This window comes from Pseudoliparis swirei, chromosome 20, assembly GCF_029220125.1.
Source record: "Pseudoliparis swirei isolate HS2019 ecotype Mariana Trench chromosome 20, NWPU_hadal_v1, whole genome shotgun sequence".
NCBI classification, from domain to species: Eukaryota; Metazoa; Chordata; class Actinopteri; order Perciformes; family Liparidae; genus Pseudoliparis; species Pseudoliparis swirei.
The window spans coordinates 4,716,168-4,739,182 of NC_079407.1; the positions used below are offsets into that span (position 1 = coordinate 4,716,168).

The 23,015-nt window shown below is 43.6% G+C and overlaps 1 protein-coding gene across 2 annotated transcripts in view; it reads right to left on the reverse strand.

Annotated features, from left to right (window-relative positions):
* Positions 1–23,015, reverse strand: part of lsamp (limbic system associated membrane protein) — a 579,644-nt gene that overhangs the window by 465,253 nt on the left and 91,376 nt on the right. The window contains exon 1 of one of the 2 annotated variants that reach the window (XM_056442005.1): positions 11,554–11,756. The exons of the other annotated variant lie outside the window; for it this stretch is intronic. Coding sequence (XP_056297980.1) covers positions 11,554–11,617 — 64 coding nt within the window. The 5' untranslated portion in view covers positions 11,618–11,756. Of the gene's footprint in view, positions 1–11,553; positions 11,757–23,015 lie in introns of those variants that run through there. 2 annotated transcript variants of the gene reach the window in all.

Consider the following 23,015-nt stretch of genomic DNA (forward strand, 5'->3'; position numbering starts at 1 on the left):
ACACTGTTCATCAGATACTTTGTTTATAAGTATGTGTGTGTATACGAGTGTGTGTGTATGTATATAAGTATGTGTGTGTATATGAGTGTGTGTGTGTATATAAGTATGTGTGTATATATGTGTGTGTGTCTGTGTGCGTGTATATAGATGTGTGTGTGTTTATATATATATATGTGTATGTATGTATATATATATATGTGTATATGTGTGTGTGTGTGTGTGTGTATATAGATGTGTGTATATATATATATATATATGTGTGTATGTATGTATATATATATGTGTATATATGTGTGTGTGTGTCTGTGTGCATGTATATAGATGTGTGTGTGTTTATATATATATATGTGTGTGTGTATGTATGTATATATATATATATGTGTGTATGTGTGTGTGTGTATATATATATATATATGTGTATATGTGTGTGTGTGTGTGTGTGTGTACACTCTGTTCATCAGATACTTTCAACACATCGATGCCACCACTGTTGTTTTTTTGCGACCTGTTGCAGTTCATGGTTCTGATTTATTTCCCCACACACTCCTCCTCAAATTATAATAGATTATTCCTATGAATAGGAAGAGACGATGTCTTTATCAATAGATAACCGCATGCCAATAACACTGTTGTACATGTAGAGAAGTGAATCAACCCGGTCACAGCTCAAACTGAAGCAGGCCAGACTCTCCCACTCTTATTATGGAGCATGAGCATCAGGAATCATGACACAGCAACAGGGTCCTCTGAGACTAAAGAGACAAGCAGGTGTCTGTCTTCACACACAGACACACACACCCAGAGGGCCAGAGGGCCCCTGCTCCGTCACTGTCTGGTTGGAGAGCATCAGTGGCCCCTCATCGAGTTATGGAGCCGCATGAGGAGGCAGAGAGAGCTCCTCTCAGCCTCCATCAGGGTGTTCCCATGTGATGAGGGAGCTGCTGAGACATGTGATGTAACACAACCTGTGATGTAACACAACATAGATAGATAGATAGATAGATAGATATATTTATTTGTCGTTTGCCAGAGTACAGGTACAAAAGCATCGAAATTACAAGAAAGGGTGGATGAAAGATTACAGCATAACATGAGGGAAGAAGGCGAGAAAAAACACCAACCCCCCGACTATGCCCCGAGAGGGGTACAGTGTGGAGCAGGAAAAACACCTTAGCACATAAGCACATACATTTTAGACATGACTTGCAACGAGTAGGAAGGGGGGAGGGGAGGTAATCCAACAACTGGGTGATCTAAGCCCATCCATTGGGGGCAGAAGGTAACCAGCACCGACAAGCAGCCAGCCAACATGTGATGTAACACATGTGATGTAACACAACATGTGATGTAACACATGTGATGTAACACAACATGTGATGTAACACAACATGTGTTATAACACAACCTGTGATGTAACACAACATGTGATGTAACACAACATATGTTATAACACAACCTGTGATGTTACACAACATGTGATGTAACACAACATGTGATATAACACAACATGTGATGTAACACAACATGTGTTATAACACAACGTGTGATGTAACACAACGTGTGATGTTACATAACATGTGATGTTACACAACATGTGATGTAACACAACATGTGTTATAACACAACGTGTGATGTAACACAACGTGTGATGTTACACAACGTGTGATGTAACACAACATGTGATATAACACAACATGTGATGTAACACAACATGTGTTATAACACAACGTGTGATGTAACACAACGTGTGATGTAACACAACATGTGATGTAACACAACATGTGATATAACAACATGTGATGAAACACAACATGTGTTATAATACAACATGTGATGTAACACAACATGTGATGTAACACAACATGTGTTACAATACAACATGTGATGTAGCACAACATGTGATGTAACACAACATGTGATGTAACACAACATGTGTTATAATACAACATGTGTTATAACACAACATGTGATGAAACACAACATGTGTTATAATACAACATGTAATGGAACACAACATGTGATATAACACAACATGTGTTATAACACAACATGTGATGTAACACAACATGTGTTATAACACAACATGTGATGTAACACAACATGTGTTATAATACAACATGTGATGTAGCACAACATGTGTTATAATACAACATGTGATGTAACACAACATGTGTTATAATACAACATGTGATGTAGCACAACATGTGGTGTAACACAACATGTGATGAAACACAACATGTGTTATAACACAACATGTGATGTAACACAACATGTGTTATAACACAACATGTGTTATAACACAACATGTGATGTAACACAACATGTGTTATAACACAACATGTGATGTAACACAACATGTGTTATAACACAACATGTGTTACAACACAACATGTGATGAAACACAACATGTGTTATAACACAACATGTGATGTAACACAACATGTGTTATAACACAACATGTGATGTAACACAACATGTGATGTAACACAACATGTGTTATAACACAACATGTGATGTAACACAACATGTGTTATAACACAACATGTGATGTAACACAACATGTGATGTAACACAACATGTGTTACAACACAACATGTGATGTAACACAACATGTGTTGTTACATGTGGCTCCAGATGTCTAGCATGTTACATGTTGCTGGACTGACACAGACACACACACACACACACACACACATAGGGATGAGAATTGATAAGATTTTAACGATTCCGATGCCTTATCGATTCCTGCTTATCGATTCGATTCCTTATCGATTCTCTTATCGATTCTTATTGGGCAAGGGTTGAAAAAAAGAGCACAAACGGGTTTATTTACATTAATTTTCTTTTATATAATTGTCTATAATGCTGCACACACCATATTCAGTATGTATACATACACATTTACATTTTTTTAAATAACCTAAAACATTTATACATATTCCTCTTGAACTTATAATAAAACTTACATAACTTAAATAAAATGTATTCTGTTTAATTTAAACATGTTCCTAGAAATTACAGTGCTCCTTCCTTTAAAAAAAAAAAGGTATATGAACTGAGCTGCCAAAAATGAAACTAGCAGTGGCAAATACCAAGTGTGCAACCATCAATTGTATCATCAACAATTCTTGTGCAGAAAAATAAGCATGTCTGCTTTCTCCGGGAGGATACGCGATCTCTCAGGACTTATTGTGTCTCCAGCCGTGGAGAACACTCTCTCAGATGGGGTGGAGGATGCCTGAACACAAAGATATGAGGAGGTGTACAAGACGTGCTGTAGCCTGTGACCCAGACAGACGACCAGCCTCTGAACCGGTCTGACTCTGAACCTCATCAGCTACATTGGATGGCAATGGAGATTATTTATATAGTGAAAGCTGGTTTACACAATGAAACAAATGGCACGAACAAAATCGCTGAATTTGCTGAGCTGACATAAAGCCACATTAAGAGGGGAGGCAAACACTACCTCTGCCTCAATGTAGGGGGCTGAAAATGGAAGATTATATAGCTAAACTAGCGAAGCTATATGCTACTGTAACGTCTCGGACGTTATGGCACTGATGACACGGAGACGGGACGACGTTATTACTCCTCCTTTATTGGGCATCCACCACACAGACAGCGTGCTCCTCACAGCTCAGCAGCTCGAACGTCAACAACAACGGTTCCCGTCAACCACCCTTAACTCCCCTTTTTCGACAGGTTAACCCCGCCTCCCCTCTACTCCGCCAATCACAGGCACGCCCCCTCGACCAGCATGCACGGTGCCACACTGTGATTGACAGCCACTTCACAGGGTCGCTACACTACGTTTAAGAATGGATTAAAAATCAATATCCTCAGTTTAATAATGGGTTAACACGATAACGCGAACGTTTGCTGATAACACACGCCCTCCGATAATTAACACCGTTACGATCAAACATTTCTCAAAACTGGACTTTCAATCCAAACGTGAAGTGATCAATAATGGGAGACCAATGCCGGAGCTCAAATGTATGCTTCAAACGAAGGGACAGAAGATAACGTGATCGACTCCACACAATAAAGGCAAATGGCTTCACACAGTGAGTGGTTGTGATCACTTGTGAGGAGTTTACCTTGGACAGAAAGAGATGAAGCGCCGGCGTTAGCTGAGCTGCTGCATTGAACACATGACATTCCTGTCATTTAATTCCACGCTGTGTTCAAATGCTTATTCATCTTTGTTGTATTTCCTCCCTTCGACGAAATAGACTTTTTACACACGTTACAAGTGGCATAGTTGTCATTTTGTCGTGTGAAATGGAGCCAAACTTTAGAGCGCTTCTGCCTCGTTGCCATGTTTGCTGCAGTCTGAAGAAGAAACAAAAAAAGTGTGCGCATGCGCAACGCCACAGAGGACCGTTAGCAGAACCGTTAAGGAATTTGGCTGACGATCCCAAACAATCGGTTCACTGGGAACGGTTCTAAAACAGAACCGGTTCTCGATGCCCATCCCTACACACACACAGACACAGACACACACAGACACCTAGACACACACACACACACCTAGACCCACACAGACACCTAGACCCACACAGACACACACACACAGACACCTAGACACACACAGACACCTAGACCCACACAGACACAGACACACACAGACACCTAGACCCACACAGACACACACACACACAGACACCTAGACACACACAGACACAGACACACACAGACACCTAGACCCACACAGACACACACACACACCTAGACCCACACAGACACACACACACACAGACACCTAGACACACACAGACACCTAGACCCACACACACAGACACACACAGACACCTAGACCCACACAGACACACACACACACACCTAGACCCACACAGACACACACACACACACCTAGACCCACACAGACACCTAGACCCACACAGACACCTAGACACACACAGACACACACACACACACACAGACACCTAGACCCACACAGACACCTAGACACACACAGACACACACACAGACACACACACACACAGACACCTAGACACACACAGACACACACAGACACAGACACCTAGACACACACAGACACCTAGACCCACACAGACACACACAGACACCTAGACACACACAGACACCTAGACCCACACAGACACCTAGACACACACAGACACACACAGACACCTAGACACACACAGACACAGACACACACAGACACCTAGACACACACAGACACACACACACACACACACACACACAGACACCTAGACACACACAGACACACACACACACAGACACCTAGACCCACACACACACACAGACACCTAGACCCACACAGACACAGACACACACAGACACCTAGACACACACACACAGACACCTAGACCCACACAGACACACACACACAGACACCTAGACCCACACAGACAGACACACACAGACACCTAGACCCACACAGACACACACACACACACAGACACCTAGACCCCCACAGACACAGACACACACAGACACCTAGACACACACACACAGACACCTAGACCCACACAGACACAGACACACACAGACACCTAGACCCACACAGACACACACAGACACCTAGACCCACACATACACAGACCGACACAGACACAGACACCTAGACACACACAGACACACACACACAGACACCTAGACACACACAGACACACACAGACACACACACACACAGACACCTAGACACACACAGACACACACAGACACACACACACACACACACACACACACACAGGGTCCGGCTGGCCAGTCTTCCCTGGAAGACACAGAGAGCTCTCAGACGGTGAATGACGGTTTCCCTTTTATATTTAATCCGTTGTTGTTGTTGTTGTTCAACATGATGATCAAACATCATTTCCCCACAAAGATCCTCCGGATGTCTCTGAGCGCGTCACACGCTGCTGAACTCCAGGAGCCTCCAGAAACACACGGAGCAAACACACACGAACAAAGACCCCTGAAACACACACACACACACACACACACACACACACACACACACACACTGCATCAGCCGGTGAGCAAAGACCACACACACGGCTCCGGTGAGCGGTCAGTGGCCGCTGTGCGTCCTCTCAGAGGAGTCCTTGTGAGCCGTGATGGGAACGCCACACGAGGAGAAACGGAGACGACCTCCTTCCTCCTCAAATAAAAACAAGGATTCTGCACTCCAATAATCTCGGTGAACAAACGAGAACGTCGGCCGGAGATATCGCCGCACGCCTTCACCTCATCAGGACCTCGGTGGGAGGTCCGCCCGGTGCCCGGCGAACCACTTCATCACCGCCGGTCTGAGGACTCGGAGGCCTCGCGGCGGACCCATTAGGAATCGCCATGGCGATGCAACTCGTTAGTTGTTTGCTTCAAAGAATAAAAGTCCCACGAAATCCACGAACACACCAGATGACTGCGACTTCCACCTGGCAGGAATCAGCTCAAATAATCCTCTGGTTTATTAATAATGATAATCTACAGAAAGAGAGAGATTTAAGACCGGCAGACGTGAAGACATCAAATGGGAATGTGACGGAACTGAAGTGATAATGAACAAATGGGAGAAATGCACTCACCTCCAAACGTGGGATTATTATTAAATATTGATTAATCCATTAAGTGTCAATAGTAATGCCGCAAACACACTGATGACACATGCAAAGTATGAATATGAACAAAAACAGTAGTTAGGAATAAGAAAATACATTCGGAGCTGAATAAAATGGTAGTTAAATGTGTGGTTTTCAGAATAAAAGCCTCCTGTAGAAGTGGGATTATTATAAATATTGATTCATTCATTAAAAATGTCAATATTAACGCCGAGAAAACACCCTGCTGACACATGTAAAGTATGAATATGAACAAAAAAAGTAGTTATTAATGAGAGAATACATTAAGAGCTGGTTGTTAAATGTGTGGATTTCAGAATAAAAGCCTCCTGTGAGACACAGTTCAGCTCCACAGGTGGATGAAGAAGAGGTCTTTCCTAGTTGTTAGAGGATCCTCCATGTTGCCTTTCAGCTGCTGGTTTGTTGTAAAACACCAGAGAGAGGGAATAAGTGTGTCTTTCCCTATTTCCTGGTCAAGAAGATGTGGAATAAGAGACACAGACATTGTCCCCCTGTGGTCAGAGACGGTATCACAGGAGGCTGAGCTGAAGATGTTTAGAAGACGGAGCTCCACAGTCTGGTTCCAATAAATAATCAGAATACACCTGATGTGTCCAAAATACATATGTTTATCTGTGTTCAACCTACTTCCTGAATATGACAGCTCTGATATAACCGTATACAGCTCACTTCCTGTCTATATGTCGGCTGTTATTTCTGATCCCGGGACTCTGTTATTAAGATTTTTTTAGGTACTATTCCCTTAAATAACCCTAAAATGACGTGAGTATAATCGTAATGGAGCTCACACTGGTGTGTGTGTGTGTCGTATATTGTGAAGTTGACGTGTGATCACAGCCGTGCATCAAGCTGCAGGAAGAGAAACTCTCTTTTTAAAATGTCTAATGTAACAGGAAGTGACCTAGTACGACTGAATGAAGCCCGTTCATCCATCCCGCGAGGCGCGGGGTGTCACCGGCTGACTACAGAGACGTTCAGAGTGTCAGCCGCGTTGCCTGAAGGTCACGGCGCGTCCCCAGAGGACGAGCTGATGATGATGAAGGAGCTGTCGGCTAAATCAACCGCTCAGTCTTCATCAGAGCTGCCGGTGTTTGTGTTCAGTGAACTCAACTAGCTGGAGGTCATTACAGAGCAACACACACACACACAGTCAGAGCCCATTGAGGTCCAACTGGATGAGTGAACACACACAGTCCCCTCCTCGGGGGATCACCTCCATCCTGGAGGGGAGGCGACCCAACACCCCGCTGGGTCAATGAGCCTTTCATGTCCCGACACATCAGTTCACACGGGAAGTCCCAGGAACACAGCAGGTGTTCTGGAGGAGGGACGTCTGGAGGAGACTTCCAACACTCGTCTTTCCTCTTTGGGATGACATCATCATCATAATTTGTTTCGTTTATGTTTGACTGGAGGAACAAACAAACTCCGCCAGACTGCTGCAGCTTCACAGATGTTGATTCACTGGTTGAACTTCCAACCGGTTCCCATATACGTCCCTTAGAAAACAGTGTGTGTGTTAATCTGTTTCTCAGCATGAATCCTGCTGTTTGAGCAGACCGCATCATTAAGCTGCTTGACAGCATCAATCTGGGTTGATGGGACACACACACACACACACACACACACAGCCTGACTCAGCCTTTTCCCTTCCTTCCTCCTCTCCGTCCACAAAGTGCAGCATTATCTGTCTCTGGTAGTTGGTTGACATGGTGCTCCACACACAGACTGATCTAATACATGTGTGTGTGTGTGTGTGTGTGTGTGTGTTCCAGTGGCGCTGCTCTAACTCTGGTTCTAGAGATCTCCCCTGAGCTGAGGGATAACCTCAGCCTCTCCAAGATAAACCAGCAGTCAACAGGCCGAATGAGACTTGGTGACGCCGTGTGACGCCCGTCTGGATCAACGTGCAGTGAATATCACCATCATGTGACGAGTTCACGTTCCCAACAAAACTCCACAGCTCCTCACACCTCCAGCGATGACCGTGCCACATCCTCGGCAGCAGCCCAGCAGGCTGGACATCCCACCGACTCTTGTAGACTCTTTAATCCTCTGATGACGAGCCTCAAAACACAATCTGCAGCCTCAGAAATGCATCGAAATGAGAATCCAGCAGCGTGACAGCGTCACAGGGGCATTGAATTATGAATTATGGATTCATAAGACACCGTGTGCGTGGGTGGATTTAATGGTTGGACACTTAAGCCGAGCAAAAAAAAGAGTTAAACATATAATCCTGTCAAACATTCTCCACCTCTGACTTTTATTGTCTCTTAAGTACAGAAACAAACACGGAGGGGGAGGAGACGACGTCGGATGTGAAGAGAACATTAATGAGTTCATTTGTTTCACCGTGTTAAGTAGAAACAACGAGAGACCACCGGGGAAACATTCTAATTTATTTGCTCGACTCTGCGGAGAAAATTAATGAAGAATCAAACCGAGCCGTGAACATCTATTAGAGCTCGTGCGCGCACAGCTGGTGCTGGCGGAAGGAGGCGGAGCGGGAGGAACAACGATCCGTCCGTGGGGTTAACACCGACGCTCGGCAGGAGATAAGCGCCCGGTCAAACTGAAGAAGAAGAGCTGATGAGCTACTTTTTAAAAAAAGGTTAAAAAAAAAAAAAAACGTCTTTACACAAATATATGAATATAGTTTCCAGACGGATGGAAAGTCTCCTCAGACAAACACGTTTAAAAAAGCTCTGATGAACAGAAAGAATGATGGCGTGAAACCCAGAGAGCCGTAGAATTAGAGGCGGTGGAGGACGAGGAGTGACTGCGGAGAAGCGGAAGAAGGAGAGGGAGGTTAACTGTGTGTGAGATCTGACAGGAGGGAAAGTTAAAGGGGAGCGAGAAGACAATGATTTAGTGATGGGAATCTATAACTATGGATCTGTGATTCACCTCTATTATGTTCCTTCTCTCCTTAACAGCAGAGGAGCATCATGTGATATTATTTAGTGCGCAGTGAAACACACACACACACACACAGTTCAGTCAGCACCTGGAATGCAGTCGTGTTGTGGTCGAGGTGTGTGAGGCGTCAGCTCCACAGTGTTTACCCTGCAGCACGCCTTCATCTCAACCCTCTGCCCACTCGCTGCTGAGTGTGTGTGTGTGTGTGTGCTGCTGTGAGAAGTGTCAGCTGATAAACAGCGATGCATTCAAGAGCTTCAGTACGCTGCTGTGAAGCTGTGAGAAGTGTCTGCTGATAAACAGCGATGCATTCAAGAGCTTCAGTAAAACTGCTGTGAAGATTGTCAGCTGATGAACAGCGATGCGTTCAAGAGCTTCAGTACGCTGCTGTGAAAAGTGTCTGCTGATAAACAGCGATGCATTCAAGAGCTTCAGTAAAACTGCTATGAAGAGTGTTAGCTGATGAACAGCGATGCGTTCAAGAGCTTCAGTAAAGCTGCTGTAAATAGTGTCCACTGATAAGCAGCGATGCGTTCAAGAGCTTCAGTAAAGCTGTGGTGAAAAGTGTCCGCTGATGAACAGCGATGCGTTCAAGAGCTTCGGTACGCAGCGACAAGAAGAAAATGTAGGTGTGAGTTGGTGAAGTTGTTGACAACATGGAGAACATGACGATGACAGTAAAACTAAAGTTTAGATGATTTTTTTAAAGCTTCTCTTCCCAAAAAAACGTTGACATGAACATAAATATGAATCATACGCTCCTCACTGAACCTCTGTTTAAAGCTGATGATCCTCTTTGAAGTTCATAAAATCTCCAGAATGTGGATAAATACGATGTGTGGCTGGAGCCTTGAGGCCTTGTAGTCACTGCATTGTGTTTTAATGACCACGCATGGACAGGTGATACGTTGTTGATTGAAGTTATTGATTATGATGCGGGAGTTCTGCCTCACAGGTTCCTCTGGATATGTTGCAATCTCCTTACTTATGAAAACACAACACCGTTAAAGGGTGGAGGGTTTGATGCCGAGACGAGTATTGGGGTATTAAAATACAGTTCTCGTGTTGAAAGACACACACAAGCATGATGTCATTGATAATCTGTAGGTGGATAAATGGGGGAAAGGTCTTCAACCGGACCAACGTTAGAGGTCATTTCAGTTCCCAGCTCCGACCCTGAAGACCTGACGGAGTTCTCAAACTGACCGGGTGTTCGATTCCCCGAGTTGCGTCCGTCACCGCCCCATCACCAAACATCCACCAATCACCTCAGTGCTGCTGAACATCTGGAGAGCATCATTACTCACTGATGACAGACATAGAAGAGTATCCTCCTCCTCCTCACATCATCTCTCCTCCTCCTTCCCACCTCTACATCTCTCTCCCTTCATCCCCCTCTCTCCTCCACCTCACACACTCCACACTAAGGCCCTTTGGCGGCATGAGAGCCAAAGAGAATCCAAGAGGTCAACACCGACTGACCCACAGCACAATGGAGACACCGGTGGAAGCGCGTGGAGACGTTCACGTGTTTCCGGAAGCCTTTGAACTATAATATTCAGATATAATACGCACTTATTTCACACGTGACACACACTCCACCGGAGAGGCCGAACTCGGCTCCACAGCCTCCGCATGTCGGAGCTCTGCGGAGGGGTAGAGTCTCCTGAAGCCGTCCGCTGGACCGTGAGCCTCTGCGGCTGCTCTCTGCTCCGCGTCACGCGCCGCCGCCGTACACCGGGGACACCGACCGTCAACTTTAATGTATAATAGAGCCACCGGGAGCTCTACTGGACCCCGGGCCACCTGCACGGAGAGTCGCGAGCTTCTCCGTGACGTCACGTGACTTGAGTACAAGGTGAAGTCACTTGGCGCACCTGCGCAACTCACACACGCGCAATTAAACAAGCCGGCACAGCTGTGATTTAAACTTTCGCTCCGGGGTTTCCCCGAGTGGAACAGGGCATGCAATAAAGACATAGTAATGAGCCCTTGCCTTGAAATCCAAAGAGGATAACGACGCCGGGGATCCACACGGTGTGTATCCAGAAGTAAAGCATGGTGTCCTCCGAATCAGGGGCGAAGAAGCTCCGCGCTCTGCCCGACGAAGCTCCGCGTCCGGTGGGTAAGTTCCAGGAGAGAAAACGCGCTGCGAATGGAGCTCGGAGCGGAGGAAGAAATCCAAGTCTGACCGGAGCTGGAGAAACGCTTGGAGAGAGAGAGAGCCGGAGACTGGGTGGCTGCTGCTGCTGCTGCTGCTGCGCGTGCGGCTGCAGCGCGGACAGTAGCGCCCCCTAGCGGCGCTGTCCTCCAGAGAGAGAGAGACTCCTCTCTCTCCTACAGCAGTCTCGCGTTTCGTGGTGATATTTCATTCTGCACCACAACCGTGATATGCTGGAAGAAGAAGAAGGAGGAGAAAAAGAAAGAAGGAGTAGAGGAGTGAAGAAGAAGGAGGAGCGAAGAAGAAGTAGAAGAAGAAGGAGGAGGAGCGAAGAAGTAAAGGAGAGAAGAAGGAGGAGGAGAGAAGAAGAAGAAGTCGAGGATAAGAAAAAGAAGGAGGAGGAGACGAAGACAAAGCAGGAGGAGGAGTTGAGGAGTGAAGAAGAAGAATGAGAAGGAGAAGAAGAAGACTGCCGGACAAGAAGAAGGAAGAGGAGTAGAGGAGAAGGAAGAGGAGTAGAGGAGAAGGAGAAAAAGGAGGAGGCGTAGAGGAGAAGAAGAAGGAGGAGAAGAAGACGAAGAGAAGTAGGAGTCATGTATTTGTTGGTGGATATGAATGTCTGTGTTGGAGCTCTACGTGGCTCACATATTTGTCCTAGTGTGTAAAACACATTACTATAAAATAATTATAAATAAAACGATAAAGTAATTTTCATCAGATTTTTTTATTTATTCTTTCGAATTTTTTCGAGTCACGCTCATTATATGACAACAAAAAAATTACAAATAAAAAGTGAGTTTATCGGACATTAAATATTCAATATTCATTGACACTACATGTCTTAAACAAATAAAACACGGTGGTGTACTTATGTACTTTCATACAAGAGGAAACAACTTTGAAGGTGTTTTTAAAACACGTGTCTTCTCAGTAAATATAGTCCAGGTGTATTAATAACAATAACAGCTGCTAATTGCCATATGTATTCACGACGTGTTGGAGTTCACAGTGAAGACACGTGTTTTACCCTTAATAAATTCTGACAATAGATGTATTATACTTAATTATCACAGAGCCACAGAAGCTGTTGTTTTAGCAATTATATTGAACTCCAGCGGAGGTGAGGGCGTTTACTAAAGACACTCCTTTTATAGTCCGACACTTCAACAAAGAACTGAAGGCAAAGCTTAACATCACAGCTTTAGTGTCACATTGTGGTAACATTAAAGCAAACATCTCTACTATATAAATATACAACATCTCCAAAAAAGCAAAATATGCATCAAACCTGTTCATAAGGCCAAATAAGTGTCCAGTGTATGTTAAATAATAAATAATACAACATATTGCTGTGTTTCACTTTCAATTACAACCTCAGCTTTAATCATAATCAGCATTTAGCTGTAATTATACATGTAGTTATTTGACTCTTGTTCAGTAAATGGCTGCACAGTTGTCATTATATTTAGTCGGCTTCACTTAATGTTTGTATATTTTCCCTCGCAGAGGGAACAGTTTGTATTGAGCCACATTCATCATTTGTATTATTGTTCCTTTGTGTTTCCCTCCGTGTTTTACACCCTCGACATGCTTCCGTCACACGGCTCATGTGTGTCACGCTCCCATTCAAAAACACCGGGGGGCAAAATATAGTTTCCTATCAAAGAAGTGAGACTTTTGATTCTCAGTCCGAGCACATCGACGAACACACGTCACAAATAGATTTCTCTGCCACGAGCAATTATGTGAATGAAATGATTGCAGCTCTATCGGCACTTTAAAAATAGTCTAAAATACCAGTTGAGAGCTGGTCAGCGCTGCACTCATTGAGCAACATTATTACTTACTTTTAATGGTTTTTAGGACTTACTTTTGACCGTGTGTTTTACTTACTTTTGATAGTTTGTATTACTTAATTTTAATGGTTTTTAGTACTTGCTTTTGATCGTGTGTATTACTTACTTTTGATAGTGTGTATTACTTAATTGTAATGGTTTTTAGTACTTACTTTTGATAGTGTGTATTACTGACTTTTGATAGTGTGTATTATTTTATTTTAATGGTTTTTATTACTTTTGACAGTGTATTACTTTATTTTAATGGTTTTTATTACTTTTGACTGTGTATTACTTACCTTTTAATGGTTTTTAATACTTGCTTTTGATAGTGTGTATTACTTAATAGTAATGGTTTTTAGTACTTTTCTTTTAATGGTGTGTATTACCTACTTTTGATGGTGTGTTTTACTTAATTGTAATGTTTTTTAGTACTTTTGGCAGTGTGTATTACTTACCTTAAATGGTTTTTAATACTTGCTTTTAATGGTGTGTATTATCTACTTTTAATGGTTGTTATTACTTGCTTTTAAATAGTATCTTCTTAAATTTAAAACGCTGTACTGTAACTTTGCATTGTGTGTAAGTATCCTGTCCTATTTGTTATTGTTTTATGTTTATTATGGTCTGTCAGGGGACTACAGATGCAAATGAGCTGAAGCTACACTCTGGTACACAGAGCATCGAATGGTGACATTCATGTTTCAACTGTACATGGTCCCTTTTGAATAATAATAATGTGACGTTAGCGAGTGCTGCCGATATATATATTTTAAATGCTAACATATTGCCAGAGTTGGAAGAAGATATTAATATCAGATGAAGCCAGAAACAAGGCAGATGTCGCAGTTTATTTGAGTCGATGGAGTCGGAGGTGTGGCGCTTCCACTGCTGGAAACCCGCGGTCCTTATTAGAGAGGAAGGTTCTGGTTCCTTCACCCGGGGAAGTCCAGTGTGCCGTCATCTCACTGAACACTCGGTTCAAAGCCGCTGACCTCCACGGGTCTCCATTCATTATTCAGTGTTTCTGTCCTCAGCAAACTCAAAGTCCTCTCCTATATTAATGAGGTAAAAGATATGAGGAGGAAATATGGAAACACGTGTCGGTGCATCGAGAAGAAAGGAAATGTGTCTGAACACCGGACCGAGAACATCAAAACACAGAGATCAAGGAGGAAGAAGATGAAGAAGAAGAGAGAACATGATGGAGGTAGAGACCAAACACACGGCAGAGAAATAAACCACAACAGGTGGGAATAAAGTTGTGACACCAGATAATCAGCAGCTAATCAGTGTGTGTGTGTGTGTGTGCATGCGTGTTTGTGCGTGCGTGTGCCCGCATGTGTGTATGTGCGTGCATGTGTGCCTGTGTGTGTGTGTGTGTGTGTGTGTGTGTGCGTGCATCTGGTGTGTGCGTGTGTGTGTGTGTGCATGTGTGCATGTGCGTGCATCTGGTGTGTGTGCCTGTGTGTGTGCATGTGCGTGCATCTGGTGTGTGTGTGTGTGTGCATGTGTGTGCATGTGTGTGTGTGTGTGCATGCCTGTGTGTGTGCATGTGCCCGTGTGTGTGTGCCTGGCCTGTGTGTGTGCATGTGCCTGTGTGTATGTGTGCATGTGTGTGTGCGTGTGCTTCGCCGCCCTCTCTGGAGCAAAGTTTCCCGGCTGTTCCACCTCCGACCACCAGGGGGGCGACCCGCGTGCATCCGTTGAACCAGTGGCCACACCCACCAGTGACGTCACCGGTTCTTGGCGTCCTCCTTGACCTCACGGCAAGGAGGCCGACGAGATGTCCTGGAGGTGTTGCGCAACTCCTTAAACTCCATCGTCACGCCGGCGTCCTCCAGCGAGCCGATTGGTCCTCGCGTTCAGCACCACGGACAGAGACACCGCTCCGTTCGACTTCCCCTCCATCCGGCTTCGGGATGCAGCTCAGGAACGGGTCTGCATCGACCTCACTGAATACGACACCCCGTTAAGCGGCACTCTCTCCGCCAGAAGTGGATCGCTTACAGTAAAGTTGCGGCTCGTCTGCTCTACTTGTGCTCGGATGCTAATGACTGCGGGAGCTCCAGTTTCCTCCGCTGTTGTTCCCCGTCCTGAATGAAGAGCTCCTCCGTCTATTTCTAGTGACTCCATCCCAGTGGCCTCCGTCACACCGCCCCCCCAGCTGATTACCTGTGATTTATTACAATGCCTCTCTCCTTATGCTGCAGCTCTCTGCTGCGCCACTGCAGCTCTCGGCTGGCATGCAGACGTGGGGGAAGTTTCCCCGAAGACGTTGGTTTGATAATAACAGTTTGCTTCTGACAGAGAGCCAGATGCCTGGAGAGCAGAACATCACCTCCTCCTTTTTTTTTCTCATTTGCATAAACGTTTGCCCGGGCTACCGATGTGTTGGAGAAGTGACACGAGGACTCTGACAAGGAGTGAGGATGAGTTGGAAGGAGTGTTTGTGGCATCCGTGTGCTGCGCTGCACGAACAAAGGCTGTGAGGCCATGATTCATCTTTTCACTCTCTGACATCAGGTATTTGTCTGCAGTCTTGTTTCCTAACCTTTATCTGTTATCTGTCTTCTGGCATTAACAATGACGAATAAAGAGAATGGTGCACGGTTACCCAGAACACACGTGTCGCAGGCAGCTGGATCAACTCAACACAACCCCAAATATATACAGGACTGTCTCAGAAAATTAAAATATTGTGATAAAGTTCTTTATTTTCTGTAAAAAAAAAAAAAAAAAAAAATTCTGATTCATTACAAATCAACTGAAATAACTGAAATATTGCAATTTTAATATTGCTGATTATGGCTGATTATGGACAAAATTTGAAAACTCTAAAAAAATATATCATAAAAAATTTTAATAACTCCTCAGACCAAGTAAAAAAAAATGACTGCTGAGTTTGTGTGGCTCAGGGAAGGGAATTAAGGTTTTGTGTTTCATTCAATAATTCAAGAGATATATATTTTAGTTTATACTTTTCATGATATTCTAATATTATTAAGATATTTATTTTTTTATTTTTAGCTGTAAGTAAAAAGCAAAATAATAAAAGATAAAAATTTTAAAGTTAAAAATTGTTTGTTGATTTAATGAATGATTTGTATGACATTTTTTTTTTGAATATTTTGACTGTATATATATATATGTAAATATATATATATTCTTTATTTATTTTATCTTTTAATATTTGATAAACTCAACTTGACCATCATACATTATTATCCTTTTACTCTACAATGTATAGACTTTATAAAACACACATATATATGTATATATATATATATATTGTGCATATATGGTGTTGTCGAATTTATCCAATAATAAAAAATACAATATATATATATATATATATATATAAAGAATATATATGGGGTTGTGTTAAGTAGTAGATTAATTACACTTAATTCTCACAGAATAATAAATAATACAATATAAATAAATAAAGTATATATATATATATAAAGAATATATATGGGGTTGTGTTAAGTAGTAGATTAATTACACTTAATTCTCACAGAATAATAAATAAGAATACAATATAAATAAATAAAGTAAATATATATATATATATTCTTCATTATAGCAGCAGAAAAGGAGGTGTACAGGTGATTGCCTGTGTCTCGTCATAGCAACCTCATATTTGCTTCCTGCTAATTACAGGATAATTGTTTTCTCCCCTAACTGCACTAAGTGCATCACATATCTCTGCATCATCGTCTCTGACTCTCAGTGACCAGCGGAGTGGACTAGCAGAGCCGGTTCCCAGGTTCTCCAGCGGGTCCTGCCTCACAGGCTGCGGGCCAGGTGTGATGAATCACACCGGACTCGCGTCTGTAAAGACGAGTTCACATGGTGTCCACTGGCAGACGTCCACAACTCAGTGACTCCATCAGCATTGAGTCTCAGTATATGAGCTGAGAAACACACACGGGACCACGTGACTGTGGAGTCATCTTCCCCGATGCTTCCTGTAAGACGTCCTTCTCATCAATAACTTGACCTTCGTGCATCATCGCCCGTCTCCCGTCGACTCTATAAACAGCCTGTGACATCATCATCCTCAGTGCTACGTGGATTTGAGGCGAAGATTTTTTGGATGCGATTCAGATTCAGGGTGAAACAAACAAGGACACAGCAACAGAGAGACAAAGCAAAGACATCATCATCATCATAATCAGAGACCGTGAATGAATCCTCTTCGAGTGAAGTCAGTGAAGCTGGACGACACGAGACGGTCCAACCAACCCGGCGGAGCAACACGAGAGAATTATGACTGTGAAAATATGCAGAGAAGTGATTATAAAGAAGAGAATATGAATAGTTTACACATCTAAAGTATCTGCAAGTTATGAAGAGAAGGAGAGAAAGAACATGTTGTACAGATGTGACAAAGAAAACCTCTTCAGACATGTGAGGAGAGTGACGTAGGAGTTATATATTTTAATTCGTGAGTTATTGCAACTTGATTAGTTCAGAATCACAATGTATTTAGTGTTAAAATTCTCTGATATTTCATTTTAATACATTTGGTTGATAGTCTGTACAAAAGACGTTGAAAGTGATTTTTATTTAGTTTCGGTGACTAAATTACTTTTTTTGGACAGCTCGATAATTCATCTGGAACTATTTATGATCACTAATACAACTTTACATTATAAGTCATATAAATAAATATATGCACTGAGAAAACACATTTCTCACATGTGCTGGAGGAAATGTAGAGTGTGTACGTCAGAATGAAAACACATTAAAGTACATTAGATCTATGACGTCATGATGTCTCCTCCTTCCTGTTGTAAACCAGCAGAGAGTCAACATGTCTATGATGTCATGTCTATGATGTCATGTCTATGATGTCATGCAGTGCACCCATGTGATGTAATGTAATGCTCCTCTGAACTCTGGCCTGTGCTTCCCCCTCACATCCTTCTTCAAACACTGTCGTTGACTCTCAAGGGATTAGTGGGAACAGAACCGGTTCAGTCTGGATTCAGTTCACGGACCGTCAATAGAGACGAACCAGAGGCTCCTCCCCCTCTCCCTCCCCCTCTTTGTCCTCCTCTGTTCTCTCACTGCTGCAGTCAGTGGATCCGCGGTGAGCTGATCTCAGACCAGCTAGAGGACACTTAACGGAGAAGGAGAACAGATTATTTGGGTTTGGATGAAGAGACAGAGAGCTGAGGTCCAACCAATGACAGGACACCAGAGAGCAGACGGAGGACATGTGTCCAGCTTTGGATCAGATAGAAGACAATATGGAAAGATATGAGAGGACAGGACCAGAGGACTGGACACACACCCTCCCTCTGGTTTACTGAGAACACACACACACACACACACACACACTGACGTCAGTCATGTGAGGACGTGGTCTTCATGTAAACTGAGGACTGGGGGGCCAAGGGTAGACACATTTACATACAACAGCTTTGATGTATTAAAATTAATTAAGTCTGAACTCCAAGCACTTTAGTGTGATCACACACACACACACACACACACACACACAGCCTCGAGGCTCTCCTGGTAGAAGTCGAAGCCAATCTAATTTCTATTAGCAGCTCATTTAATGTTCATCTTCTCCATTATGAACAGTCGTCAGCTCGCCATCTGCTGGACTCGGCCCAGCAGACGTGCCGTGGTCTAACGGGATCAGACAGCTGCGAGACGCGCGGGATGGGGAGCGCTCCGCTCCGACCACAGCGGATGACCTGGAGTCAGTTCAGACTCCCGCTGTCTCGATGTCACGAACGCGAACGCGGAATCACACCGACGTGCAAAGTGGCCGCAGGTGTTCGCTTGTCGTCCTCGTCCGTGTCGGAGCGTTAAAAGTTCATTCTGGGCCAGAAGAAACGACACAATGACACAAATGGAAAGTTTCTAAAATTGCTCTGGGTGAAAGGATCTGGAACAGCTGCTGAGTTTAACAAATCCATCTCCATGGCAACAAGTCCAACCACGGATAAAGACCATGTTGACGTGTTTGGAGTGTTTTGTGGAACTGTTACTGGGTATAAGAGGAACATTGTGATCTTAATGTTATGTAGAAGTCAGTATCAATAAGCTAAATGTAAATGTACAAATAAGATGTGTAGGAAAACATTGTCTTTCATTTCATAGATTGAACTCTCAACAGGTGGTTTAAAAGCATCAGGCTGTGCGGCTCGGTCTGTAAATTGTTATTGTGATTGTCTAGTTTCCAATTTCCCTCTCCTCCCCTCATGTCTCCATCCCTCCATCTGTCCCCATGGACTCCATCCTTCTCTTCTAATGAGCAGCTTCCAAAATAAAATGTCTTTCTTTCTGACTATTCTATCTATTTATGCCGGTATAAATATACTACGATTATTTAGCAAAGCTGCTCAAATAACAGGTAACATGTAATGTATACATCACTCAGACATATATATATAATTAATTAATATCACTCTGCGCCCCATCTGAACAGAAAAAAACAGAAATTTAGAAGAAAAAAAGAAAAGGAAAACTGAAATATCACATGGTCAGAAGTATTCAGACCCTTTGCTGTGACGCTTATATTTATCTCACATGCTGTCCACTTCTTCAACATCACTCACTCAGAGAGAGAGAGGGAGGAGAGAGAGAGAGGGAGGGAGCGGGAGGAGAGAGGAAGAGAGAGGGAGGAGAGGGAAGCGAGAGAGAGGGGGAGAGAGAGACGGAGGAGAGGGAAGAGAGAGAGGGAGAGAAAGGGAGGAGAGAGAGAGAGGAGAGAGGGAAGAGAGAGAGAGGAGAGAGAGAGGGGAGAGGAGGGGGAGAGAGAGGAGGGGCGAGAGAGGAGAGGAGAGAGGAGGAGAGAGAGAGAGAGAGAGGAGAGAGGAGAGGAAAGAGAGAGAGAAGAGAGGAGACGGAGGAGAGGGAAGAGAGAGAGAGGGAGAGAAAGGGAGGAGAGCGAGAGAGAGGAGGAGAGGGAAGAGAGAGAGGGAGGAGAGAGAGAGGAGGAGAGAGATGAGGAGAGGGAGGAGAGAGAGAGGAGGAGAGAGAAGAGGGAGAGAGAGAGGAGAGAGGGAGGAGAGAGAGAGAGGGAGAGAGAGAGGAGAGGAGAGGAGGGAGAGAGGAGAGAGGAGGAGGAGGAGGAGAGGAGAGAGAGAGAGGAGAGAGAGAGAGGAGGAGGAGAGGAGAGAGAGAGAGGGAGAGAGAGAGGGAGGAGAGAGAGAGGGAGGCGAGAGGGTGAGGGAGAGGGAGGAGAGAGAGAGGGAGGCGAGCGAGAGAGAGAGAGAGGGAGGAGAGAGGGTGAGAGAGGGAGGAGAGCAAGAAAGGGAGGGAGAGAGAGAGAGAGGGAGGAGCGAGGGTGAGAGAGAGGGTGAGAGAGAGGGAGGAGAGAGAGAGAGAAAGAGAGAGCAGAGGCAGACGGGTAGAGAGACAGCAGAGGTGGACAAGATCAAGTTCAGGTCCCTCAAGAAAATGTGAATTAGTGCGAGCGAAAGAGAGAAAGAGAGAGAGAGAAGAGAGTAAAGCAAGTATAACGGAACAATCTCATTTGATGATGTGATTGTTTCATGGCGGTTTGTAAAACAGAATAAACAACCATCAAACGCAGCAGGTCATCGTCTCTGTGGAGCTCTCTCTCTCTCCCTTTGTTCCTCTGCCTGTTCGTTCATTTACGACATGAAGCTCAAACATCAGAGTCACGCGGCTATATCTACAAACAACAGCAGGGTCCCTCTGTTGCTTCTCCCGTGTACACACACTCTGTTGTGGTGGAAACACAACAGAGTGTGTGTTGGAACGGGACTTTTGGGGCCTAGTTTGGTTCCTGAGACGAGTTCCTGAGTTCCTCTGGTTCCCCAGTTCCTGAAACTTTGTGGTCACAAAGGGGCTCGCGAGAACATTCCCTCTCTAGATGTTCTTTTACCACCGAACAAACACAAGCAGTCCACCCTCTGCGGTGTTCCAGCCTGAGGTTTCTGTATAAAAGATGACCCCCCCCCAGGAGCTGCTGCAGGACGACAACACAAAGCCTCACCTGGCAGCACCCATGGCAACAACACACACATCTGCTGTCTGCTGAAAGAAGAACTGGGAATGAAAGCTATTCAGATAACACGAGAACATTAAGGTCATCACTTTAAAAAAATAAGAATAATAACATATATATGCTCCATCTTCAAACTCCACCTTTTTTAAAAGACACATCATCTGAATTCTCTAGAGAATATCTCATTCTATTAAAGTTTAGAGGGAACTTTTATTTCATCCCATTAGTGGTACCCTTGGTTATTTGTATGAACAGTAAAGAAAAGTCATCTCTCTTTCTATTTTGTCTCCGCTGATATTTACACAGTGACTTCATCAATTGAGACTGATTATTGATTATTAATAGATGAGCCAACATTTTAGAACTAGAGATACAGAACATGACTTTCTTCTACACAATGTTCACAACCCTGTTTATCCAAATATATATATTTGAATCATAAGAAGTATCCTACCTGTGCAATGACACTTTATTAAATATAATTTTAGAGTAGTACCATAATTACTTTTCTATAATCAGACGTGTGTCATCCTACATCCCTTCCGCTACAAGAGCTGCTTCAATACCAAGTTTGACCAGTAGTTTTACCTTCAGAGCAGAACAGCACAGGTGTGATTAATCAGCTCACTAACGATGAGTCAGGTCTGAGTGGAGCTGAGTCATCGTTAACTAAAATAGGTACACCTGTGTTCTTAACTTCACCGTGACACGGTTAAAAAAGATATTTAGCGCAAAACAAGTTGACTGCAGCCACAATAAGCTTTTTTTTTTGCCAAATGTTATAGTTATTTTTTGCACAGATATAACTGTATTTGTATTCTAATAAAGTGTTTGAAAACTTGTATTATTTTTTTGTCTAATGGAGCAATCTGCTTTCATTATAAATGTAGTTAAAGAATTATGACACTGCATTTAATTGACGAGCGTCTTTCAATTAACTTTTCCAAAAAGAATTTAGGTTGGCAAAAGCACCAGCTACAGGTGTTTGTGATTGTGTCGGTCGGTTATATATATATATGTATATATATATATATATGTATATATTATATACATATATATATATATATAGTATTATTAATGTAGGTAGATCTTTTTGACTTGGTCATTTTAAAAGTAGCTCGCAAGCCATAAGTGTGGCCACCCCTGCTCTAGCTGGTCTGAGATCAGTTAAAGGATGCTGTGACAAGGACATGTTGTCTAGATACAGGTGCATGGCACTGGATAGATTTGTGAGTTGTACATTCATATTTTTAGTGATGCGTATGAATCTCTGTCTCTGCATGAGTCTGTCCTGTTGACAGAAAACCGAGCTGAAGCCGTCTGGAGGAAGATGAACCTCTCGGTGACTAAAAGAGATGCAAAGAAAAGCAGCCGGGAGACCGACTGGAACCTGTGCTACATATCAACAACCTTATCAACCTTATCAACAACTACGGGATACGCTCTGCTCATTGAGCCGC